This window comes from Narcine bancroftii, chromosome 3 (assembly GCF_036971445.1).
Source record: "Narcine bancroftii isolate sNarBan1 chromosome 3, sNarBan1.hap1, whole genome shotgun sequence".
NCBI classification, from domain to species: Eukaryota; Metazoa; Chordata; class Chondrichthyes; order Torpediniformes; family Narcinidae; genus Narcine; species Narcine bancroftii.
Window position 1 is genome coordinate 262,034,556 of NC_091471.1, and position 27,721 is coordinate 262,062,276.

General features: G+C 45.3%; 2 protein-coding genes and 1 pseudogene across 2 annotated transcripts in view; 2 read left to right on the plus strand and 1 right to left on the minus strand.

Annotated features, from left to right (window-relative positions):
- The window catches only part of LOC138756821 (putative uncharacterized protein DDB_G0289263), a 53,821-nt gene extending 41,412 nt beyond the window's left edge, over positions 1-12,409 (minus strand). Inside the window, exons 1-3 of the mRNA XM_069923211.1 lie at positions 12,262-12,409; positions 11,693-11,712; positions 5,237-5,307 (exon numbers count right to left, since the gene is read on the minus strand). Of these exons, the coding sequence (XP_069779312.1) occupies positions 5,237-5,307; positions 11,693-11,712; positions 12,262-12,409 (239 nt within the window). The remainder of the gene's footprint in view (positions 1-5,236; positions 5,308-11,692; positions 11,713-12,261) is intronic.
- A 6,234-nt stretch (positions 12,410-18,643) lies between these two features.
- Positions 18,644-19,110, plus strand: LOC138756470 (ragulator complex protein LAMTOR5 pseudogene; annotated as a pseudogene).
- A 3,540-nt stretch (positions 19,111-22,650) lies between these two features.
- arrdc2 (arrestin domain containing 2) overlaps positions 22,651-27,721 on the plus strand; it is a 29,380-nt gene continuing 24,309 nt past the window's right edge. Inside the window, exon 1 of the mRNA XM_069927903.1 lies at positions 22,651-23,100. Within this exon, the coding sequence (XP_069784004.1) occupies positions 22,842-23,100 (259 nt within the window). The 5' untranslated portion in view covers positions 22,651-22,841. The remainder of the gene's footprint in view (positions 23,101-27,721) is intronic.

Genomic DNA, 27,721 nt, shown 5'->3' on the forward strand with positions numbered 1-27,721 from the left:
AGTAACAGCCCTCGGAGAGCCCAAGTCCTGATGGTCAAAGGGGGAAGTAAGCAGAGGATGGTCATGGATTACAGCCAGACCATTAACTGGTACACCCAGCTGGATGCCTACCCCCTGCCAAGGATCGCCGACATGGTCAATGAGATAGCCCGCTACCGGATTTTCTCCACGATTGACCTGAAGTCGGCGTATCACCAAATACCCATCCACCCAAAGGACAAGCCCTACACCGCCTTTGAGGCAGACGGGCACCTGTACCAGTTGCGCCGAGTTCCCTTTGGGGTTACGAACGGGGTCTCCGTTTTCCAGCGGACCGGCACAAGCTGAAGGTGATGTTCCCGTATCTGGATAACGTCACTACCTGCGGCCGTGACCAGCAGGACCACGATGCTAACCTGGAGAAATTCCTCCAGACGGCCGGGCAGCTGAACCACACTTACAACAAGGAGAAGCACCACCCGGCTCGCCATCCTGGGGTACATCGTGGCCCATGGAGTCATCGACCCAAATCCAGAAAAAATGCACCCATTAATGGAGTTACCCATTCCCCCCATGCTAAAGGCCCTCCACAGGTGCCTTGGCCTGTTCTCTTATTACTTGCAGTGGGTTCCTCACTTCTCAGACAAGGTCCACCCACTGGCCCAAGCTACAACCTTTCCCCTCCCACCCAAGGTGCAGGCAGCCTTCATCCATATCAGGCAAGACATCACGAATGCCACGATGCAGGCTGTGGATGAGGACTCCCCCTTCCAGGTAGAGAGCAATGGCTCTGAGGTGGCCCTCACTGCTACCCTCAACCAAGGGGGGGGGGGGGGCGCCCCATTGTTTTCTTCTCCAGGACCCTCCATGGCTCCGAGCTAGGGCACTCCACCATTGGAAAGGAGGCCCAGGCGATTGTGGAAGCAGTCTGCCACTGGCGCCACTTCCTGGCCAGCAGGAGATTCATCCTCCTCATGGTCCAGTGGGCCATAGCGTTCATGTTTAACACTACCCACAAGAACAAGATCAAAAACGACAAGATCTTGTGTTGGACAATCAAGCTGGCAACCAACAGCTATGACACCCAGTACCACCCCGGGAAGTTTAATGACTCCCCCGATGCCCTCTCTCGCACCTGCGCATCTATGCACGACTACAGGCTGCAGGCATTGCATGAGTCCCTCTGCCATCCGGGTGTCACGAGGTTGTACCATTTCATTAAGTTCCGAAATCTGCCGTCCACCATCAGGGACGTCAGGGACACGACCGAGGCCTATCGGGTCTGTGCAGAGTGTAAACTCCGCTTCCGCCCGCCCCAAGTCCATGTTGAAAAGGCTACTTGGCCTTTCGAAGATCTCGACATTGACTTCAAAGGGCCCCTGCCTTACACGAACCGAAACATCTACTTCCTCACGGTAGTGGATGAGTACTCACGCTTCCCTTTTGCTATCCCTTACCCGGACACCTCCACAGCCACCGTCATCAGGGCCATGGGACAGATTTTCACCATGTTTGGTGACCCCGCCTTCATCCACAGTGACCAGGGGTCTAGTTTCATGAGTGACGAGCTGCGCCAGTACCTGATGGCAAGGGGCATCACGACGAGCTATAACCCGAGAGGCAATGGGCAAGTGGAAAGCAAAAACGGGGTGGGCTAGAAGGCAGTCCTCCTGGCTCTCAGGTCGAAAGAGTGGGCCGTTGAGTACTGGCAGGATGCCCTGCCCAAGGCGCTCCATGCCATTCGGTCACTGCTGTGCACAGCTACCAACGGGACCCCTCACGAACGTCTGTTCTCATTCCCCAGGAGGTCGGCGACTGGAATGTTTCTCCCAGCATGGCTTGTGTCCCTAGGACTGGTGCTCCTGCATAAGCATGTAAGGACACACAAGGCCGAAGCCCTGGTGGAGCAGATTTTCCTCCTACATGCAAACCACAACTATGCCTACGTTAGGTTCGGCAGTGGCAGGGAGGACACCTGACCCAGCAGGAGCACCCACCACACCACGCCACCCTCCAGTCCAGGACGATGCTGACTGGGCATACATCCCAATTCCCAGGCAGCTATGGGGCACGCAGGCCCTCTTTGACGACCAAGGGCCAGCTTCAGCCTTTGGAGATGAACCCGCCCCCCCCCCCACCACCCATCCAATACGACCTTCATACTTTGACCCCGGCCCCCCCCAGTCACACCTCCGTGTGGCACCACACTAGCCACATAGACCCCTGCCGCCAGCCCCCCCACTTCCCCTCTGACCAGTCCTACAACGGTCACAGAGACTCCGGCGGCCGCCGGATCATCTCAACCTGTAAATATTGTATGTATATAGTGGGTGCGATTCCTTTGTTGCCGCCACCCCCACCCCGGGACAATTTTAAAGAAGGGGGTGAATGTGGTGGTATACCACCGGCCTACTGCAGAGGGCAACCTCTGTACCTGCAGGAGTGTAAGGGGACAGGACAACACCTGGCCGGCTGTCAATCAGTTGGCCTGAAGGGATCAAGCCCCACCCAGTCGGGTTTCAATTACCCTCCGGGATATAAGCCTGTGCCAGCCTCCTGAGGCCTCACTCAGAGTTACTGCAGCTACAGCCAGCCTTGCTCTGTGGGAGTCTTTGTGGATTAAAGCCTGTTGTACAGTCTTCACCTTTGTGTGTCTGATTCTGGCTAACAGCGCACCACAGTGACCCATTCCCACTTCTACTGAAGCAGAGAACAGTGGAGCCCAGGATGTCTGCACTGAACACAATCCCCAATTAAACTAAACCTTTCTGCTCGCACATGCTCCACATTCCCTGTGTGCTCACGTGGCCATCTAAAAACATCTTCAGCACTATTGAACTTCCTGTATTTTTTTAATGAACAGTTTCCATTGGTTGGGGAATTTCAGCCAAAGGGCAGAACCCAAAAATTAGCAATAAAACCAAAATTGCTGCAAATGCTCAGCAGATCAGGCAGCACCTGTGGGAAGAGAAACAATTAGCATTGTTTTTTCCTGGACCCAACACCCTAATGGCATCGTGAAGAAAGCAGGTCAGCACCTCCATTTCCTCAGGAGTTTGCAGAGGTTTGGCTTGACATCGGAAACCCTGACAAATTTCTATTGAGGTGTGGTGGAAAGTGTGTTGACCGGCTGCATCACAGACTGGTTTTAGGACACCATTGCCCCCCCCCCCCCCCCCACAGCACAAAACCCTGCAAAAGTTAGTGGACCCAGCCCAGGACATCACAGGTAAAATCCTCCCCACTATTGAGTACATCTACAGGGAACGCTGCCATCGGAGAGCAGCACCAATCATCGAGGATTCACTCCACCCAGCACATGCTCTGTTCTCACTGCTACCATCAGGAAGAAGTTATCGGTGCCACAAGACTCACACCACCAGGTTCTGGAACAGCTGCTCCCCCTCCACCATCAGACTCCACAACCACAAACTCAATCAGGAACTTATTTCAGGACTTTTACTTGTGCAATTTATTGTCTTTTTTTTCTCTCTCTCTGTATTGCACAGTCAATTTGTTTACATTAATTTGTTTACATGTGTACATTGTGTATAGTTTTGTTTTGCACTACCAATAAGTGGTAATTCTGCCTCGCCCGCAGGAAGAAGAATCTCAGGGTTGTATATGATGTCATGTATGTATTCTGACAATAAATCTGAAATCTAAATTTACCCTTCATGTCCAGGAGCATTCACCCTGCATCCCAAAATTCAGACAAGCCTTTGAGAGAGAAAATCATTTCAGACTATGGGAGAAGTTTGGAAAGTCAGTTCAGCTCATGGTATATAGTGCTGGGCAATTGTTAAGAGTTTTATTAAACAAAGTTAGTTGAGGAATATGGGGATGAAGTGGATACCTGGAGATTAGTATCAGCCAGTGGCTGGCTGTGTCTGACAATATTATGTCCTGAACTGATACAGTCACCCTCCAGTCTATCTGATCCCCAATCTGTAACCCACAGATCTTGCCTCCAGATCCTCTTACCTACCTGTCCCAGATTCTCACCCTACCTCATGTACCCACACCATCATACATGGAACAAATTCCACTCCCCCACCAGCTCTTCCTGTAAGTCCCTGTCTGACATTCCTGTTTCCTGCTCCCAGTCCCATTCTCTGTCCTAGTTTGATGCCTTCATCAACTGTCATCTGGGGACAGGCTGCTTCAGTAGAGCTTAGATTTGAGATCAAAACCTGAAGCCCTGGCTCTGGGTGTCTAGCAATCAGGTTCAGCTACATTTTCTTTACCAAACCACACCTTGCAGCATAAATTTAAACATTGGTTCAGTGACAGGATAGGACAGCTTGTGTTACATCACAGGGAGCTGTGATAGATCTGATATACTGTGAAGGTAACAAGATATGATTTGTGAACTGCCTCCCATGACACCTGCTGACCCCTCCCATTCTTCCCTCTACAATCTCCATCTATACATCCCACATCCCAACACCTTCCCCTTCACACCTCTCTGTGTTACTTTTCCCTCTCCCATCCCATTCCCTCCCCTTCTGGTCCTTACATTCATCCCTAACTCTATTCCCACTACACAAAGTCTTGTGTTCCCCCCCCCCCCCCCCACTTAGCTCACCTGTAAAAACACAAATGCTGGAGAAACTCAGCTGATTAAACGGTAGCCTCTTTTCCACTGGCACCCTGCCCCAGGAATTAACTGGGAATTTACTGGGACAGGGTACAGTAGAAAAGGAACACTGTTCCAATGCCAGCATCAAATGATGTCATTTCACACTAGGGATTAACCACCTCTACCCCTACTCATATCCCTGGCATTTGCTGACACCCCGTGTGCAGATAAAACCAGTGGGAAAGGGACAGCAGAAAGTCACCCATTTCCAGTTGAAGGTAGAACACTCCGATCCCTGGAGAGTTGTGTTCAGTGGAAAAGCAATTTGTGTCCCTGTTAAGGGTGGCCCAGTGGAAACGGCACAAAGGGCTTCCTATCCTGGGACACTGCATGGCCAATTAATTGGAAAAAGGACATGTAGCAAAGATAAAGATACATAACCAACATTTTGGGATTGACCCCTTCATCAAGCTATGTGATCAATTTCTTCAACACGGTGTCCGAAGACTTTTGTGTTTATGTCTTTTTACCCTTAGCTCACCACCTTGGTTTACAATGAGACACCTCTCACAATGACACACTGTCCTCTCCCTCCACACCAAACTTCTAACTCTCGTCGTTTCCCCAGTGTAACGGAGCATTGAGCTGTGACTCTGTTCTGCGTGTGAAACTTACCATTCTGCCCCAATGCCATTCGCCTGCTGTGTAGATCCATTGCTTCTGGCCTTAATCCCATTCAAAGCAAGCTGCAGTGAGAGAAATTTGGTTGGTAACAACATAGATTCTTCAAGGTAGGAAAGTATATTCCAAGACAGTTCTTGGGGATGTTGTTTGGCAGTGAATCACACTGGGAGATGTTAAGACAGATAATCCCGTTTGACCAAAGTGATGGGTTTAGCATCATGTTGTGGAAATAGCTGTACATATTTACTTGTCGAAGAAGAGGGTTATTTACTTGTAATTGGATCAGTCAGATTTTCCCATCACTGAAGCCATGCAGAAACAAACTGCTCTGTGTGAGGATTCAGAGATTTGGAGATTTCTGTGGGTCAGGGGTTGAGTCATCAGTTATACAGCTTGTTTCATTGGTTCCCTGTTGGATCTGGCAGGGCCTGATGATCCTTGAAATATTAATGGGTGCAATGCAGGGTAAAGCGGACTTACTATGCAGTGAAATGTTTTAATTATGGATAGATGTAACTGAACCAAGGCAATGCACATAACCCACTGGTGATGCAAATCTAATCATTTATTTAGGATCTTGCTTGGTGTAGCAAAATCAGATCAACTTAAGTACATTCAGATGTTGGACTATAAATCGCTCTCAGCTACTCAGAATCTCAATGAAGGCAAACTCATTCTATTATGTGCATTCCCAATAAGCCAAATTCTTCCTCATTATAGAGAACTCAGTATCTGGCCACTCTTCTTGGATAGAATTCCAAGGAAACACATTCATTCCTTGTCATCTTTCATACACAGAACCCAAGGATCAAACCCATCACACTAAACAAATTCGACTGGCCAGCCCGCTCTTGTCTTGCATCATTATATACAGTTCTGGTAGAAATAAGTCTTTCCTATTCACTCCTATCATTTGTTCATTTGCAAGAAGGTAAATGGAATGTTGGCCTTCATTGGTCAAGGGATGAAATTTAAGAGCAGGGAAATTACGCTGCAACTATACAAAGTGCTGGTGAGGCCACATCTGGAGAACTGCGTGCAGTTCTGGTCTCCTTACTTGAGGAAGGATGTACTGGCTTTGGAGGCGGTGCAGAGGCAGTTCACCAGGTTGATTCTAGAGATGAAGTGGTTAGCTTAGGAGGAGAGATTAAGTCATCTATGATTGTACTCATTGGAATTTAGAAGAATGAGAGGGGACCTTATAGGAACGTAAATTAGGTGGGTAAGTTGTTTCCATTGGTGGGAGAGACCTCAAGATACAGGGTAGTAGATGAGGAGGAACTGCTTTTCCCAGGGTGGTGAACCTGTGGAATTTATTCCCCATTGAAGCTGTGGAGGAGACCTCAAATATATTTAAGACAAGGTTGGATTAGTAGGGGAATTAAAGGATATGGGGAAAAGGCAGGTAGGTGAAGATCAGCCTTTCATCAGATCAGCAGTGATCCCATTGAATGGCAGAGCAGGCTTGAGGGGCCTTTCTTATAACATCCTGGAGGAATCCTAAATCTTGGCAATGAAGAGCGTCAGTCACAAACGCGTGGCCTCACTGGGTCCGTGGGAAAAGGAGAATATTTCAAGGGAACTTGGAGATGATTTAATTGTGACCGTCTCCAAGAAATGAGGTGTTCACAAATAGTAGCCACTAAGGGATCACACTGTCCAACACAGAATTCCTCTTCAACCACCAGTGGCCAAATCTCCCTGAACCGCAAAGTAGATTCTGGACACCTTGAGATACAGTGGACATGATCTTCACTGCGGAACATGTCCAAAAAAACGGCAGGAAATAACACTAGCCATTGTACATGGTCTTTGCTGACATCACTAAAGCCTTGAATTCCATCAGTTGAGAGGGACTGCAGAAAGCCCACGCCAACATTAACTGTTACAGAAATTCATCTCCTTCAGAGAGAGATTCCTTTTCCAGGACGGCTATGCTTATTGGTTTGTTGTGAGGATAATTTTTGGGAAATGGCACGCTTTAGGATTAGCCATATCTTGATGGACGTACATTATTCAACTTTGTTTTGAATTTTGACTTGCTATTTGTTGAACAAGGATGTAACCTTCTGATTCATGCTTCATTATTTTTGGGCACATGGATTGATTTGGGAGAGGGAAAGCAGCCATGCCTTAAATAAATGTGGCCTAAAGATTTTATTAAAAATTAAATTAAAAAAAAAAGAAATTTATCTCCACCTGCCACATCCCACAGCTCTGTATCAGCCATGATAGTGACTGAGGGGTCAACAGCAAAACCAGTCTCAGTGGAGGCTGGCATCAAACAGCACATTTCTAAGTCTGGTTTTCTGCACCTCACCTCCATGGGAACCATCTGTAACTCCTGTACCCTCATTTGTCACCTGAGAGCCCATAAAGCCAGAATCAAAGTCAGGCATATTTGATTCCAGGGGAGTACCTAGGAAGAAAAGGGACTTCCTTTTGCTCACTCCTTCTCTCTTACTGTAAGGGATGTCGGGCAATGCTAATGGCAACTCTTTGTCCACCTTACGACAGGCAGAAGGAAATTTTGTGCAATAATACATGACAATAAGGAACCTTGAATTTGAATATTTTGCACCAATGGTTTCAGTTATTGTATCAGACTAGTATACACATGATGCATCTATCATAATTGGGTGGCTTTTATTGCTCACAGAATGGGTTATTTTTGTAATACTCAATTAAATTAAATTAAATTAACCCATAAAGGGGACAGAGAAGCGATTCCCTGCCTAGGTGCATCTGGAGGTACTCCCGAAACCGTCAATGTTGTCCAGGTTTGATTGAATAATCAGTCACCATTCACCTTGCTAATTACTTGGCATAGTTGTTTGATAACTGTCTGTCACAAGGAGTATTCAATTATACTCGCTAACATTTGCGTGGCCGCGTGATGCTAATTTTGGTTGAAGGTGGTCGTCCCTCTCAGTCAATCCCAGTCCTTTGGTCTTTTCATTGTAGAGTAAGGGTCTTTTGTTTAGATTGGTATTGATTAATAATACATCAACTAAATTAACACATTAATATATAAATACAACTTGGTTAATGTTTATGCTGGGACAGTTGCAAATAACAAAGGACAGTGAGGGGGACTGGGATGTGTATTGCCTGAGCAAAATCCTCCAAGCTGAAATTCCATTAATCCTGACCAAGGAAAGCAAGAGGTTTTGGAATGTGTTTTGCTGATTCTGGCTGGTAACTTCCAACAGTTCTGTTTCTCTCTAGAGTCATGTGATTTTCAGGAATTAGGGGAATCGAATCTGTAAAAATGCCCTAGAGGAGGGGGAAATGTCTGTGTGATTGGTCCACAATATGGTGCATCATGTAGATGGGCTTAATGCTGATGGGATAATGCTTGTGACCAGGGATGTGACTGTTTTGAGATTGGTTAATGTCAGATAGCATAGGGGAATTTGAACCCATGTATTTGGATGTTTGGGGGGGGGGGGGCTCCTGGATCCTCTGCGGAGGTGCAGATGTCCCACAGGCCTGTGTATCAAATAAGGGGAGTTGGGTAAAGAAAAGTCTTCATTCCTCAGGAGAATATACTGCTGATTGGAACTTCACCCTAGAACCTGGATTGAGGATGGCTACCGATCCTTCACATGTTGCAAAGTGAAATAGTTCAATTTAATTTTACTAGTAGTAATGTACTTATATTTAACAAAGGATCAAGGGAAGAAATTACAACCATTGCCACTTTGGTTCTTTTATTTCTTATCATAATTAATGTCAACTCTTCCTAAACAAATGATAAACAACAGATTGGAAATCCTAGAATCCTACAATGGGTTCACAGTTGTATAGATTCAAGATTCCTTTATCGTCATGTAATAAAGACAGTGCAAAGACAGATTCGCCATCGACAGAAATTGCCTGAAGCTTCTCTTACAGTCAGAGAAAGGGAATCCCCAAGTGTCTGTGGATTCACTTCTAGAACTGCCGCAGCCCCCCACAGCCACACAGGGTCCAATCGAAACCATTAGCAGTCCAAGCTCAAGATCCAATCCTCTGACATGGTCAGGATACCTTGGCATCCTCTCACGTTGTCGGTTCCAACACCTGGTACCCCTTCAGTCCGTCTCAAGCCAGTTTCCAGTAGCCGCTGCCTGGTGTGAGCCCTTTGACCACAGTCATTCGCAGCCTGTGTGGGTTCCTCACATTGAGTCACCAACAGCCCGCTCGCTACCCGTGTGTTCTTCAGCCGCAGAACCCATGCATGGAATTTTTTCCATTGTCCAGGATACAGCTCGCAGAGGAAAACCTCATAGAAGCCAATCTTTGACTGAACAGATGGTGCTGTACAGTTCCTTCAGTTGGACGGCCAACATATTTTGGATTGACCACAGGGCCCCTTTGACCAAGTTGGAGCTCTTCCAGCTGCTGACAGTATTGTTTTGAAAAATGTCTCTGGGTTTTTTTATTTTGCTGCTTTTATGGAGGCAGCCAGGAGGTGGCAGCATAGAATCACCCAGGTTCTGGGTCCTTCCCTTTGACCATCTGCTTCACTGCAAACCTGCTGGGGACATTTATTGCATCGTGCTCCCACAGCCTCCTTTACATCGTAAGAAAGGATGCAACTGTGAAAATAAAAATGGTGGGGTTACCGGAATTGGTGCAACGTACCTCCGCAGGGTTCTACCTGCCTCGTCCAACCATCATCGGCTCTGCACTGGCTTTAAATGGCCTGTTAAAGGAGCTGACTGTGGGGTCTGGGCCCAAGATGGTGGCACCTGAGTTTGGCAGCAGCCTCGAGGAGTTGTAAACTCTGGGGAAGTGGAGAGTGCCAGAACAGGGAGATTACCACCCCCCCCTTCCAAGAAGCAGAGGAGACGACCATACATGATAGTGGCCACGGTGGCGGACCAGTGGGCGGTCCTGCAGCTGAAGAGCACAGGCTGTCGGTGACTCAAGGCGAGGAACCCATGCAGGAAGTGGGCCGCTGGTGACAGCGGTCAAAGGGCTCACACCAGGCTGTTGGCTGCAGGAGACTGGCTCAAGACTAGCTGAAGGGGAACCGGTTATTGGAACCGGGATACGAGAGAGTGCCAAGTGAACTGAAGGCTTCCTGATCATGTCGGAGGTTTGGATCTGGTGCTTGGGCTGTAGATGGTTTGAATTGAAATCTTTGTGAATGTAGGGGCTGCTGGAATACTGCACACCGTAACCCCGGGGGAAGGCTCTCTTGCTTCTCTTTCTCTGAAAGGGGTGCTGAGTAATTTTTGTCTGCCTTACGGTAGACTAAAATCAATTTCATGTAATACTACACCTGTCACCTGCCAACTCTCAGGACAAGAATAAACTCCAGTGGGTTATTTACTCGGCCAGTGACATCACAGGCACCAGACTTCACTCCATCGAGGACATCTACATGAGGCAGTGTCTTAATAAAGCAGCCTCTATCCTCAAAGACCCCCACCACCCAGGCCACGCCTTCTTCACTCTGCTACCATCAGGGAAAAGGTTCAGGAGCCTAAAGACAAGCACTCAATGGCACCAGGACAGCTTCTTCCCCACTGCCATCAGATTCCTGAATAATCAATGAACCAAAGACACTGCCTCACTTTTCATGAAGTATTATTTTTATATATAGTAAGGTGATTATAATATGAATGTTTGCAGTACAATGCTTCCACAAACACTGAATTTCATGACCTGTTCATGACAATAAATTCTGATTCTGATTCTGTTTTTTACCAATAAAGAAATCATGAATCTTGAGAACGCCTCGTTGAGCACATTCATTCTGTCTGCTGCGACTGCAAGGACCTTCCAGTGGCCAACCACACCCCACTGCCACATTGACATGATATCATGTACTGCCAGGTTGAGATCACATGTGAATTGGAAGGAACAGCACCTTGTATCCTGCCTTGGCTCTCTCCATCCGGGAGATATTAACTGTCATTAATATCGACTTTCAATTTCTGGAAACCTTCTCCCACGTTCCTGTGATAGTACAGATCTATCACCAATGTATATAGTGTATATAGTTACAGTATCTAGACTGTGCTTACAGCGATTGGCTGAGAGCTAAGCCATGCCTACTGTCTAGGCCTTGTGTCCCTAGCCAGGTCGGATCATTCCGGACTGGTCAGCCACTTGTGAAGAGCTCCTGTCTTTTGCTAATAAAAGCCTTGGTTTGGATCAACAAGTCTTTGATTCTTTTGATGAGCTCTATAGTTCCCTTTTTCATATTTTATTTCTTCCCTCTGTTCTTTTGTTTTCCTTCATCAGTCTGACTCCTTGACCTGCCCATCACCCACCTTCATCTCCCCACTCCTTCCCTTCTTTTCTCCCATCTTCCTCAGCACTCTGTCCCCTTCCCTGATCATCTCCGCTGCTGCTTACCCCTCCCTACTACAAGCCTATGGTCCTTCCCCTTCCACCCACCCCATCCCACCTCCCCCTCCCCCCCCCCCCCCCCCCCCGCCTTCACCTCACCTTCTTGATGAGGTATCTGCCTATTTTGGGTATTCATGATGAAGAGCTGAGGCCCAAAGTGTCGACTGCCTATTGCTTTCCCTGGATGCTGTGTGACTGCTAGGTTTCTCTGGCACCCATGTGTGCTGTTCTAGTTCTGCAGCACTTGTAGTTCCCTTGTTTACCTCAGGTTTAATGTTTCACCTAATGAAAAACATGATAGGTCCAATGACATGGCATTCTGGCATTCTGTGGGGAAGAAGAGGTGGGACGTTGAAGGAGAAGAGCAAGGACTGAGGATACGATATGGAGGGAAGGAGTCAGGTGGGAGGGGATGTCAATCATGTGACTTTCAATGGCACAATCTGGTCTTATTGGATTGGGTGGTGTGAATGAGAGTGGGCTGTGACCCTCCATCCTGACAGGGAAGTCAGGGACCCCAGGAAATCCACACAGCTGCTGGAGGAAAAATATTCAGAAAGTGTGTGTGTGTGTGTGTGTGTAGAGGTCTAAATTTAGACATACAGCATGGTAACAGGACATTTTGGCCCATGAGTCCATGCTGCCCAATTTACACCCAATTAACCTACACCACCCTCCCCCCAGTTCATTTCGAATGTTGGGGGGAAACCAGAGTCCCCGGGGAAAACCCACGCAGATCCAGTAAGAACGTTCAAACTCCTTACAGACAGTGTGGGATTCAAACCCTGGTCCCAATTTCTGGCGCTGTAAAGGCATTGCAGTAACCACTACACCAACCGTGCCATCCTTGTGGGGCTAAGAAGAACAGAATGAGCTGCCTCAATGACTATCATCCAGAAACACTCTCGTCTACCTTGATGAAATCCTTTGAAAGGTTGGTCATGGCCAGAATTAATTCATACCAAAGTAAAGATCTGGACCCACTGCAATTCCCCTACCGTTACAATCACTCCACAGCAGATCAAGTCTAGTCGAGTCAAGTTTATTGTCATCTGACTGTACAAGTACAATCCAATGAACAGCATTCTCCAGTCCTCAGTGCAAAACATGCAGACACACAACCAGACATAACACTGTGATGCGCTGCAGTGCGATCAAACAAGCTCAAACAACAAAGGCTGTACCACAGGTTTTAATTAGCTTAAACCTTGCCAAGAGGTTCAGTCTCCCTTCTGGCTCCATGTGCTCTACTGCCTACAGAAGGGCCGGCGTGAGCCTTTATATGGGATCAGTGATTGGCAGGTGAAGCCAGCCTCCCAGGTTACTTTCCTGCAGATACAGTGGGTCACCCCCTGCAATAGGCAGGTAGGAATGCAGACAGGCGCAGGCAGTCCACAGACAATCCGGTGCTTGTATCACTACAAACACACATGCGGACAAACAATGTTATGCAGGACAAGTATTTTGTCTATACAAAATAAATAAAGAAATATTGCTTTTTTACAAATGAGAGACGCAATATCACTCAGCTCTGGATCACCTCGACAACAGCAGAACATACATCAGGCTACTCTTCATCGACTACAGCTCAGCTTTTAACACCATCATCCCCTCAGTGCTGGTCAACAAGCTCCAAAACCTGGACCTCTGCACCATCCTCTGCAAGTGGATTCTTGACTTCCTCATTGGAAAATCACAGTCAATAAGAATCAGAAATGTCTTCTCTTCACTGATGATCAACACAGTGCTTAGCCCACTGCTCTACTCATTCTACACCTGTGACTGTGTGGCCAGGCACAATTCAAATGTCATCTACAACTTTGCCTGTGACACCACGGTCGTCGGCAGAATCATAGACAACCATGAAGTAGCGTACAGGAGACAGAGAGATCAGCTCATTGAGTGGTGTCACGACAACATTAGCAAACCAAGGAGCTGATTGAGGACTTCAAGAAGTGGAAATTGGGAGAACACGAACCAGTCCTCACTGAGGGGTCAGTAGTGGAAATGGTTAAGATCTTCAAATTCCTGGGGTCAATATCTCTGAGAATCTGTCCTTGGGCCTCCACGTCAATGCAATCACAAAGAAGGATTGCCAGCGGCTGTAGTTCATGAGGAGATCTGGTACGTCACCAAAGACTCTTACAAACTTCTACAGGTGTACTGTGGAGAGCAGTCTGACTGGTTGCATCACTCTCTGGTACAGAGGTGCCAATGCACAGGACAAGAAAAAACTCCAGAAGTTGTGAACTCGGCCAGCGCCAACATGGGCATCAGTCTCCACTCCTATCGAGGAGGTGTACAAGCGGCAGTGTCTTAAGAAAAGCTGCCTTTATCCTCAAGGACCCCCACCACCCAGACCATGCCCTCTTCACTTTGCTACCATTGGGAAAGAGGCACAGGAGCCTGAAGACAAGCACCCAGCAGCACAAGGACAGCTTCTTCTCCTCTGCCACCAGATTTCTGAATGGACAATGAACCACAGACACTACATCACTCTTGCACAAATTTATTTATTTTTAAATGTAATTTTATAGCAGTATTTTCACTGTAATGATGTCACAAAACAATGAATTTTGTGACATGTTCATGACAATGAATTCTGATACTGATTTATAGGTCTGAGATTCATGCATATATGAATGGACCCATATGCTCTTAAAAATTAGTTTGTGGGTGAGTGTGAGTGTACAGTCTAGAGTACATATGCTGTGAGGTTCAGTGCTGTGTTGGGGTGCACATGGGATCCAGCCAGTAGACTGGATGAGAGGGAGGGAGACTGTGGACTGCAATGTTAGACATTTCTTTGGCTCCAGAGGCTTCTGGTCTGGATATAATCTGCAGAAGTCTCACAGACTCCAGAAGTACATATCAAGTTCACACTGCCGTTACCCAGTGGATGGAATGGGCTCCCAGAAGAGGTGATTGAGACAAGTACCGTTGCAATAATTAAGAAAGAAATTGGATGGATACATGGATAGGATGGGTGTAGAGGGATATGGGCCAAATATAGGCAGGTGGGTGGGGCATGTTGGTCAGTGTGGACAAGTTGACACAAGGGCCTGTTTCCACCCTGTATGACTCTATAACTCTGTGGCATAGTGTAATGAAGTATCAGGCCTGACCCCAGGAGCATTGTCCCACAGTGTCTCCCACAAATAGCCCTTTCTCCCAATAGACTTACATACCAGGGCTTTACAGGGAGAGACATTTACTCATTGGCACACTAGCCCAAATTTATACAGTGATAGACTGTCCCCACCAGAATGATTTGCCAGAATTATATACTGACAGACCTACCACTACTCCAATGCCTTACAGTAAATGACCAAATCCATCAGTGCTTATTCCTAGTGCCTTACAGTGGCAGGTATAATCCCACCAGTAATGTTTCCCAAGGGTATACAGTGTGAGATCTGTACCAGTGTTATATAGTGATAGGCCTTCCCAACTGGTACTGCAGCCAGAATTATAGTGCGGGCGTAAATCTACCGGTACATACCTCTCACTACCAGTAGTACCCTTATATGATAAAGGAGCAGATATGTCCCCCAATTATTGTACCCCAAAATGATACAGTGACAGATCAGTGACCACCAGTACCAAAACGACAGATCTGTAAGTTTATATTTTATATCTGACTTGTGGTGACAGATGTATCCTCATGAATATTCCATGGCTGAACTGGATCTGACAAACCTATTCCAATCAGTATTGTAACCTGTTATCAAAAAGTGACAAACCTGTAACATCCCTCTCTTCCCTCTCTCTCTCTCTTCCCCACTCTCTCTTTCTCTTCCCTGCTCTCTCTCTCTCTCACTCTCACTCAATAAAAAAAAACCAATCCTTTTAAAGTGTTGGTTAAGGGATGAACATTTCCAAGGAAGCAATACCCTGCTCTTTCTAATAGAACAATGGGGTCCTTTACAGTTGCTCAGGATTGGGGATGAACCACTTGAATTCCAGTTCTGAGGATTCTGGTGGTCAAGGAGCAGAGATAGTCTGAGGAGTTTGGAAGTTGGTGCCTTTCTCCTGCTGTCTCCACTGTGTTCCCAAGGAATGGACAAGAAGTGTCTGCGTGACACTTCCTCAAGGAAACTTTGAGAACATCCATGTATCTTTTCTTCTGTCCTGTTCCCATAAAGCAACACTGAATAGTATCTGTTTTGGATTTGGGTGTCAGTAAAAGGCTTGCGAACAATGAGGCCTGTCCAACAGAATGGCCTGTGTATAGAAAGAACCTTTGTGCTAGGAAAGTTGGCCTGGGAGAAGACATTGGTTCTTTTCTCTTGCCAATAATCTGGGTATTTGAAGAGACAATCGTATATTTCCATTACTTGTACATATGTTCATAAATGTGTTGCGTGCACGTGAGTACACAAACAACATTCATACAGACACACAAACACAACACCCACATACACACAAGAACACACACAGTCACATTCTCACACAACACACAGGCGCAAGCGCACACACACACACACACACACACACACACACACACACACACACACACACACACACACACACACACACACACACACACACACACACACACACACACACACACACACACACACAGAGTCCCATTGCTGAAACACCATTAGAGATGTCTGTCTGGTTTCTTTCCTAATGTTATCAGACTCTTGACTGGACCTCTCATCTGTAAGAGATGATTGCCTAGTACAGTTTAATAACTTTCTCTACATCCTGAACTTTGTCTTAGCAACATTTTTTCATTATTGAACTACCTGCTGTAGTTAAGAATGGCTGAGTTGCTTTTCAATGTATTGTGGTACATGTTGACAGTAAACAATCAATTTAATTCAGTTCAGGAATGAAGTACTATATCTATTCCATATCTTAAAAGTGCCCAGAGATATAAAATTCTCAGGAACAGTGATTTTGATCTTTCAACAGATTCATTTTCTTCAGGTGGACAAAAACTATGTGGGGTGTCACACCAAAGGTGTTTGCATTCACTGAGAGTCTGCTCTGAGATAATGGAAGCAATCCAAACCTTCCAGGACCTTATCATCAACCTTCATTATCAGAATGTGGTATTGTACAGTGGGGCAAGTTGGGAGATTTCTGTTTTCAAAAGTTAAGGGAAAGGCCCAACATCTCTCCTTCTTCAATGAACAGAGGAGCAGACAGGCCTCCAGATGTGAAAATGTGCAAACTTCAAGCTGCAATTTGACGATTGACATTGGGTGGACCTTGGTTCTGGAACAAAGGCAATTTTGATTGAACTGTTTCCCATTTGTCCTGTAGATTAACTCAACCTGCAGGAAGCTTGATGGAAATGGGCTGCAGCATCAAAGAACAGGGAAATGTTAAGTGATGGTGCAGCCTTGATTTACAACACTGAGCCAGACTCTATGGTGGACCCTTTGGTTAAGACCATGACTTCCCCATCCTTGTGTAGCAGTGATGTTGGAGATGAATTTCAATGAACAACCATATTGGGCAAGATGCTCCATGTTCCTCTTTGTTGATGGAGTCAAAGAGCTTTAGCATCTCTGCTCATTGAATCTGCTCCCTACCATTCACTTGACATCAACTTATAATGAAGAGAGTGTCCATTGTGTCCTGAAGGGGACAAAATCCCCATTGCAATTTATGGGGCAGGTCTTTGGCCACTGGATATGGCAGACAGGAAGCAGAAAGTTGCTTTGTAGTTACTACAATCAGTTTTCTTTCATGAAGATGGTTACAGTATTTCTGACAAGTTGTTCGCATCAGCCTTCTCCTCATCCCCCTTCTTTTCCCAGACAATGGAAATGAAGCTGTGAAGTTTATCACTGAACATCCTCATCACCAAGTTGCAGAACCTCAACAGGGGGATTGTCTACTCCTGAGGCCTTGCTTCTTTCCAACTAGTATTTGGCCTTCACCTCTTTGGTGGTCTGGGTGAGGATGAGACTGAATTAGATAATCTGCTGTGGGTTTGAGGCATGGATAGGTCAACATTTTCTTTCCAGTGTACACTAACTGCTTTTCGGTTTTCTCTGTTCTTGGCTACAGGCCCTTGAGTGTTTGGGTTGTAGATGATCTAGATAGCACTGGGTAATCCACAAGTTTAGTGCTTCATTTGAAAGGAGGAATCTTAGGCAGTGCAGCACTAGGTGAATATTGACCTGGATCTTGACCTCAAGTCTCTGGAGAGGGCATCGCACCCACAACCTTTTGATTCAGAGATGAGAAATCAACCATTAAATCAGGGCAAATGCAGCACCTACACAGCGGTCTGGAAAACCACGTTGGCAGGTTTGCAGCAAGAATGACGCATGGTAAAAAGTGTGCTGACCAGCTGCATCATGGTCTGATTTGGGGACACCAATACCCCTGAGCACAGATCCCTGCTAAAGGTAGTGGAGTGGACGCAGTTCAGGACATCACAGGCAAAACTCTCCCCACCATTGAGAACACCTATGGGGAATGCTGCCGTCAGAGAGCAGCAGCAATCAGCAAGGATCCACATCACCCAGTACACGCTCTTTTCTCATGGCTGCCATCAGGAAAGAGGTATCGGTGCCTCAAGACTCGCACCACCTGGTTCAGGAACAGCTGCTCCCCCTCCACCATCAGACTCCTCGTCGACAAACTCAATCAGGAAATCATTTAAGGACTCTTACTTTTGCACTTTATTGATTTTTTTCTCTCTGTGTAGCACAGTCAATTTCTTTACATTTCTTTATTTGTTTTACATGTGTACATTGAGTACAGTTGTTTCACACCGCCAATAAGTGGTAATGCTGCCACGCTCACAGGAAAAAGAATCTCAAGATTGACAATAAACTAAAATCTGAAATCTGGTTGATGGGGAAGTCTTTAGCAACCAGACAGCCAAGATTCTGGAGGTCTCCCCTAATTTACAAGTAGTTAAAATGTTATAAAAGTTATACACGAAAAGTTATTTCACTTCTGACCTGATCTTGTATCCTCAGTATTTAAGTGAAGCTAAGTTTCAGGTCAATAGTGACCCCCCCCCCCCCCCTCACCACCAGGATACTAGAACTTGATGAGGATGGACATGGCTGCAGGCTCAAATGCCGAGCACGGCATGATGGAGGCGGTCTTGGAGCAGCAGCTGCAGGAGACGATGAAGAACCCTGCCATTATAGGAGTCCTCTGTGCTGATGAACAAGGCCTCAACCTGGGCTGCCGTGGGTCACTAATTGATGAACATGCAGGTGTAGTTTCTGTTCTCACACAACAAGCAGCAAAATTGACCACTGACTCAACAGATGTGCCTGTGATTTGCCTTGAGTCGGATCATGGGAATATAATGATACGGAAGCATGGAAGCATCACCATTGCTGTGCATAAGATGACAGTCTGAGCCATGGCAAAGAGATGAAATATGCTCATTTGAAGTATTGAGCTTTGTTGGCATGGACCCTGTTGTAGGAGTCCAGATTCTTACTTTCAGCCTTCAAAAGGCAGCTTTTAACCTAGATTGTGACGTTGGATATCAAGTCATTGACACTCTGGGATGGGGCATGGGGGTGGGATGAAGAGAGAACTGTGTTTTGCTCTTTTGAGTACATTATGTTTGGAATTAAATGCAAAATCGACAAAAAAAAAGAACTTGATGAGGATAACATCATTGAATATCATTGATCAATTATTTTATTAGAGATAATCATTCCCTAGAACGTATGTGTGGGAGATGTTACTGGGCATATATGCACAAACATTGCTTTAGTGTCTTACTACATGTAGGCATTGACGGCTTTATGTTTTGTGAAACATAGTGCAATCATTTATCAAAACATATTCTGACCTTATGATGGAAGGAAGATCAGAAGTGCCATGTCTGAAGATAGTTAGGTATTGGACATCACCCTATGGAACTATTGGACCAATATCTTTGGGGAGGGATGATTTATGTCCAACAATCACAACTATCTTTTGTTATGCAACTGTTGAAGTGTTATTCCCTTAGTGCATGTTGACTTCAGTTTTACCAGGAATCTTGAAGCCACTCTCTCTAATGCTGCTCTGATACTGCACTAACAACAACCTCTCACCCAATGTCACCAAAACTGAGTGTACACTTATGGAAAGGAAAACCAGAGGTGTACGACCCAATGATCATTGTGGGATCAGAGGTGGAGAGGGTGTGCAAATGTAAATAACTATGAGTTAATATTTCGGAAGGCCTTTCCTGGACCCATCGTACCAACGTCATCATGAAAAAAGCACATACTTCCTCAGGAGTTTGTAGAGGTTAGGTATGTCACCAGAAACCTTGGTAAACGTCTACAGATGTGTGGTGGAAAGTGTGCAGGCTCGAATGACCTATTCCTGCTCCTATCTTCTATGTTTCGATGACTGTCTGCTTCACGTCTTGGAATGGGAGCAACAATATCTCTGAGCATAAAGCCCTTCCAAAAGGAAGTGGACAAAGCCAAATACATCAAAGGCAAACCTATCCCCACCATCAAGAACATTTACAGGGAACGCTGGTGTTGGAGAGTAGCAGCGATCATCAAAGATCTACATCACCCAGCTCTGTTCTTGCTGCTGACATCAGGAAAGAGGTAGAGGTAAATCTGGACATGTGAGAAAGTAGAAAAATTTTGGGAAGATCTAAACCAGATATTAAATAAAATTACAGAAAACAATATACCAAAAAACCCAGAGATCTTCCTCCTAAGTAACATAAAAAACAAAGAATTTGGAATTGATTTGGATGGTGCACAAAAAAGATTTGTTAAGATAGCTCTAGCCGTAGCAAAAAAATGTATTATGTCTACCTGGAAATCGGAAGATAATTTGAAAATACAACAATGGTATATAGAAATGAATAAATGTATTCCATTAGAAAAAATAACATATAGTTTAAGAAATAATATTGAAATATTTGAACAAATATGGGAGCCATACATGAAACACAATAGTGAAAACCTACTGGGGACATTCACCACCTAAATTAACGAAAGGAGAAGGAAATGAAAAGAATTGACTCAGTGGAATTTCTTGTTTATTTTTATTGAATGACAACATTGTTTGACTGGTTTAATGTATCTTAGATTTTGTACTTTAAATGAATGGGGGGGAGGTAGGGAGGGTGGGATGGGAGGGGGGGAGAAAATGACACTGTATATATTTGAAAAGGAAAATGTATGTATCATGGTCAATGTGGTTTATGGTGTGAAAAATAAAAAATTAAAAAAAAAAGGAAAGAGGTAGAGGTGCCACAAGGTTCGTACCACCAGGTTCAGGAACAGTTGCTCCCCCTCCACCATCAGACTCCTCAACAACACTCAATCAGAGACTCATTTAAGGACTCGCACTTTGCACATTCTCTATTACTGAATTTTTTTCTGTATCTGCAGTTTGTTTACATTTCTTTCTTTGTATACATGTTTATTCTTGAGTACAGTTTACCAATAATGATAAGTAAAATTTCTGCCTGGCCTACAAGAAAAAGAATCTCAGGGTTGTATCTGTGATGTCATATATGTGCTCTGACAATAAATTTGATCTTTGAACTATGAACCAATATAAATGTCAATCACTCTCTTCTCGCCTCTGAAATTCGGCTATGTTTGGCCCAGGTAACCATACAACTATTGGATGGATGTAATAATCCTTCTAGTTCCATCCTTATCCAGGGTCAGCTCTGATTTCTGACTTGCCAATGTGGTTGTCTCTTAAGTACTTTCTGAAATGATATTCAGTGCAGCAGTTACCTGGGAAATGCAAAAAAATAGTAGAAAAAAAATAGGGCAATTGAGTTAAGTCTTCATCTAACTAATTAGCAGAACAGGTTTGCGGAGCTAAAGGCATCTTCCATTGTTCCAATTTTACCAGTTGGAACTTTTAAGTAAAAACACAATGCTGGAGAAACCCAGCTGGTCAAACATATAGCGAAGATAAAGGTTCATACCCAATGTCTCAGGCTTAAGTCTTTCATCAAGGTCTGAGCAAAATGTAGGCCGGCACCCAAACAAAATGGTGAAGGGGAGGGGCAGGAGCACAGTCCCACAGGTAGGAAGTAATAGATGGATAAGGGAGGGAAGGCACATCAGCAGACAGAGGGAGAGGTGATGGCTCTGTGAATTGAGAGGGAAGGGTGTGGAAGGCTGGAGAAAAAAAAGACAGGGGTGGGAAAGAGAGGGAGAAGGGGAGTCGGCTAGCAGAAACCGATGTTAATGCCATCTTGGTCTTGGTTGGACAGTAGATGAAGTCATAGACAGACATGTCAGCTGAAAATTTAAATGACTGGAAGATCCCTGTCACTAATGCGGACAGAGCAAAGGAGCTTTCAATTTTCTGGCTGTTAAATGTTTCTACTAATTTTCCCCCATTTCATAAAAACTGTAGGCCCTTTCAAACTGTCGTGGAAAAAGGGGTGAACGGGTCAATTTGCCCGGTAAGCGCTCCAGTTATGCAGCAATTAGAAAGGGTGCGACCCGGTCAACCCCGTCGGAATCCAACCGGGTCCCTGACCGACCTCAGAGGAAGTCAGGGAACCCAGTTAAACCTACTTAGGTCGCGTCCACAGGCGATTTGAAAACGAACATGTGTGCATGTGTCACAGGGTTAGTACTTCTGGTGAGTACGTGACGCATCGTTGCAGGGGCAGCCAGGTTGTCGATTTAAATGGGTCGATTCACCCTGCAATTTAAAAGATGCTTCCAGCACCCAGGTGTTGCAGTTTAAAAGGGAGTGTTGTACAGCCTTAACAGCTCAGGGAAGTGAAAACACAAAATGCTACATCAAGGACCTGCTTGAGCTTCTCCAGCATTTTGTGTTTTTACCTCAACCACGGGGTCGACAGATTTTCGTCATTTACTCGCAGCTCAGGAAACATCGGCAACGCCAGAACCAAGAGTTCATGTTTCAAACCTCTGCACTCCGTCCACCCAATGAAGTGCGCTCGGTCGAAAGGAGGGACACGGCTTTAAAAAATAATAACTTTTTTTTCGGTAGTGTCTCTCTCTGATTGGTGGAAACAAAAGGCTCCTCTTTGCCCATTGGTTGAATGTATCTGATTTCATCAGCGACCCGTCGGTTTCACATCGAAACGAATTCTGCGGGGCCAGTGGGGGGGAAAAAGTTTCAGCAAGTGAGAGAACACAGAGAAAGGGAAATAGAGGTTTGCGTTTATTTCAATGCCTGACCACATCGCCGGCACTTGCTCCAAAGTGTATTTGACGCGAGAGAGAGAGAGGCCAAGTTTGTTTAACAAAGCCCTGGATATAGGGCGAATTTACTCATTAAAGTAAAAATGAAAGTGGGGAAGATTAGAAAGTTCCTGCTGGTCCCGGAGAGGACTGAGGATGCGGTGTACACCCGGGGCCAGCTGATCTCCGGCCGAGTGATCCTCGACCTCCGAGCTAAAGTCAGTGTTCGCTCGCTCCAGATCTGCGCCAGGGGGAGAGCTGCGGTCCATTGGCTGGAGAGTCGCAGCATCGGCATGAACACCGTGTACTCCGATTACAGCTCGCTTGAAACCTACTTCAAGAAGAAGCTGCACGCAATACGAGGTGAGCCCGATTGACACCCTTTACTGCGAGAGTGGGAGATTGTGGGGCAGGAGTTCCCTTTTTAAAGAGTATGTTGTGATCCGGCGTATCCTGTGTGATATGAGCCTGAATTTAAATGCAGCCGAGGGTGGATGGTTTGACCTGAGATTCTGTGCACACTGTGTCGTTGATCGTTGGCAGGGAACCTATTGGGGTCTCCTTGTGGTGTTTAGGTAAAATCGGCATGATGTACTCAGAGTCCTCGATCAAATTTTTTGATGCCTTTTAAGAAAATAATAGTTTATTAGGTGAAAGGGCGTGTCCTCGCTCGTATTTATTTTTCACCCCAAATTTTGTTCTTGTAACAAGATGAACCGATGCCACGTCCCCGCCCAAGTACACCTTCCAGGACATTTCTACGCTCCCTTTTCCCCATCTCCTGGGGCCAGTGTTTAACCTGTCACTCAGCAATAATAAAGATCCTTTTAAACTTCATTGTGTTGGACAGAATTCCTGCTGAAGCTGGGTCTGTGTGTGAGAGAGAGAGAGTTCTCTTAAAACAAGTTTTCCTTTTTCTATCTGCTGCCTGGTGGAATTACTGGGCACAAATTAAGGATCGTCTCCTACATTTGCTGTGTTGGACTTATTCCTCAAAAAGTGCTTTGAGCCGATGAAATACTTTTGAAGATTGAGTTCTTAATGCACCAAATCTATCCCCAAATGTAAGTGGTCTAATGCTGTCAAGTCACACCCTTGCAAACACCGCCGAGTTGTAGATATGGAAGTATGCGGACACAGAAAGGATGGCAAAACTTCTCACCCTTCAGTTCGATTGAAAGAATACTTGAAAAATGTCTGTGCTTTAACATCTGTGGTTCTCAACCTTTTGCTTTCCACTCACGTACCACTTTAAGTATTGCCTATGCCATAGGTGCTCTGTGATGAGTGAGGGATTGCTTAAGGAGGTATGTGGGTGGAAAGAAAAAGTTTGAAAACCCCTGTTTTATTGGTACCTAATTGATTCATTATGTGCAAGGTTTCAGAACTCCAAAGGCCAATGACAATTTTTCTCAAGCAAAATATTTCAGTAACAATTGGGTCTAGAGCAGTGGTTCTCAACCTTTCCTTCCCACTCACATACCACCTTAAGCAACCCCTTACTAATCACAGAACACCGATGGCACAGGGGTTACTTAAAGTGGTACGTGAGTAGAAAGAAAAAGGTTGAGAACCATTGCTTTACATGCACTTTAGATGAATCCTGTTGCCTGCATGAAGCTGTCCTGACAGCTTGCACTTCTCTGAGGCTTACAGTCACTTTCACCTCTCCTCAGTGCTGTGATGTAGCTTCGGTGTTAAAAGAATGGGCGCTCTGATCTCCATATCCTAGAGAAGGCTGCATTCAGTGTCAACTGTGGCTTCGGGGAAGCACTCTCACCTCCTCTACTTGAAGGCCTGGGTACCAGTCTTTCTACTGAGACATCACTAAGACCCAGGCTGGTTCTCCCAGTGCAGTGCGGAGAAGGTATTACTCTCCTTGACTCAACTGCAGTGGCACAGAAGGAGGCCATTCAGCTCTTTCCCAGCAGAGACATCCCATCAATCCCATTCACCCGACCCATTTTCCTGTACCCTGTCACTGCTTTGCTTGCATATTAATTCCTTTTTGTTTATTCTTGTCCCCGAACTTAAATTAAGGGATTTATTTTTTTAAGTGACCACTTAACATTCAAGCATGTTCTTGGATGTGGAAAGAAACCAAAGCATCCAGCCATACAGAGAATATGTAAATGCTATAGGATAGTAGCTGAGGTCAGGATCGAACCTACATCACTGAAGATTGGTGAGGCGGCAACACTCAGTGTAACACGAAATTTCCTAAGAAGTGCTAAATCGTTGTGATACTGTCTTTGAGATTTGAGACTGAGGCACCAATGACTCCCTCCGGTGGATGGGAAAGATTTCTGGCTATTACCACCAATGTCACAGGGTTGCAGCCAATGCTTACTCTAACCAAATAGACATCTAGCAGGTCGCAGCTGCTTCATTTCCAAGAATGACTGTACTTCATTTGGTTGCAATGTACAATGGGATGTTGCAAAGTTCCTGCTTTTTTTAAAAAAAAAACACTTTATATTTGCTAATCTCATCCCCAAGGTGCATTTGTACTTTCTGGTGCTACATATGATGTTCATCTCATTCCAATATGGTTGTCTCCAACTGCCCTCTGAAGTGACCTGTTCATTTGCCATATATTATTTCTTCTTGAAGAGTTTCTCAAGAATGAAGATGACTTGCACCCACTTTGGTTCAGAAGTAGCTGGGGGAGGGGGGACCTAATGAGGATCCACAGACTTGGGAGTTTTGCAAGTAAGTGGGATGTTCACTAGGCTGGGCACTCATTCATCTATGTGCATAGCCTCTGCATGCCAAGCGTTTAGATAGTTCTGTACAGAACGTGGTAATCATTCTCCAATGCATTTTGGTGCCATCTGAGCCACAATTCATGGACTATCAAGCAGCAGTTGTCTCCCATCCTCCTATATACTTGGAGATATGGACAACCTGGGTGTTTAGCTTCTACAAAGTTTTTCACAACTTCAGGGTGTTCCAATTAAGAATAATCATGACCTCTGAAATGGTTCAAGTTGAATCAAATCCCGAAACTTATTTCACATTAAATCCACATTCTGAATCTCTTTTCTCACTATTATTGACATTTCTGCTTTAAAATGGATTTGTTTTCTGATTTCTCCTCTCGTTCCATTTATTCTTCTTCCACACTAAAAGATGGACACGTTGCTGTTGATGAGGATTAATTTTTAACCACCCTTTGGAGGGCACCAAGGGTGACTAACGGCACTAGGCTGCAAATTGTGTGCTTGTAATCTTGCAAATGCAATGCATGGTCCCAGTACATAATACCTCTGATTGGGAGCATTGATTGGTCAGATCTACTCACAGCTGTGTTGTCAAATCTGCTTCATCAAATCCCTCTTGAGAATAGATCTCAACCACCTGGCCCCAACACTCCTGCCATTTCTCATCCAGCATGGTAGGTGCTCCAGCTGAAGCTGACAGTCCTTTACCCAATAAAGCACAAAAGTCTAGAGACACATTGATTAAAACACAGGGCTGGAGAAACTCGGCAGGTCACACAGCGTACTTTATAGAGCAACGATAACCTATGTTTAGGGCTTGAGCTCTTTGTCAAAGTTTGAGCAAAATGAAAGGCATGTGCCTGAATAAAATGATGGGTGCGAGAGGTAAGGGCGGTGGGGGAGGGGTGAGTACAGGTTCACGGGCATGCGATAATAGATGAATAAGGGAGGGAGAGAGAGTACAACAGAAAACAGGGGAGGGGATAGCTCTGTGAATGGAGAGCTGGAGGAATGGAGAGGGAAGGGGATGGAGAACAGGAGGGAAGGAGCACTTTACCCCATATGGATGCTTTGTGACTCAAACAGACTTTCTTACCCCTTGCCTCCTCTATCTCCCTTTCCTCCCAGAATTTTTTCCACAGTCATTATTGTTATTACATGTATGGATGCCAATTTGATCCATTGTCCAACAATCTAATCTATCCCAATCCCCTGCTCTTTGTCTCCAGTTTTGTAAGTTATTTTATCCTGAATGCTAATGCAAGATTGTACTAAAGACACCGATTGCCTGTGAGAAAAAGGAATGGAGAGATGTGTTTCCAGATCAGTGCATCTGGATTCTGAGTAAAATCTTTTTCTCATTCTGATATCATGGAGTCAGTCTCCAGTGCAGCCCCTGGAGAGTTAGCAACCCTTTACTATGCCTTCCTCTGCCTGTTGCCTCTTGGTGTAGGTTACATGGAATGAAGATTGATGTATTCCTGCTGATATCCAACAGTGCAGTGGGTTCAGGCTCTGTTGCATCCCCAAGTGCCTGGAGCGAGGGAGGAGGGAGCCAGAGTCCTGGTTTGATCTCCATTGCCATCTGCTGGATTGTGTCTGGAGCCTGACTAAAATCTGAAGGCAGATAGAGGGCCATTCACAACATCTGATCATAAGGCTGGCTCATGGGAACACTGCATCAAGGATCTGCCTTGTGCTGGAACACACGTGGTGAATTCACATCTACAATGGTGAAATTTCTGGCACAGACTATCCTGATCACAATGCAGTTTAGCAAATATCTCACTGGCCATTGCGGTTAAAGAAGACATTGGATAAAGAACTCACAATTGGAGAGTGGAGCTCTCGACCTCAGGAATCCAATTTGTTCTTTACCTTTGAGTACGAACTCTGGAAGTGCAACTACTTTTGCAATGTGTAAATGAAGTTGGACACAGCAAGATTCCACAGATAATGCTCAGAAAATACATTTGAGTAGTGTTGGTTGAGAAATATCTAAAGATCTAAGACACCAGGAAGGATTCCTCTACTCTTCAAATGAATGACAGTGAAATGGCAAGCAGAGACTTGTTTTAATGTCCCATTAAATGCAAGTACATCTGACACTTGTATTTGTTCCATTAATGGTAACTTTCACTTGCAGGATCATAGAATAATATTTTCATAATTTGCAATGGGCTAGGCAAATTGTTTGTGGTTGATTTTTGAATCTGAGCAATAATAATTGAACACCTAATTTAAAGCATTTTATCAGGCCA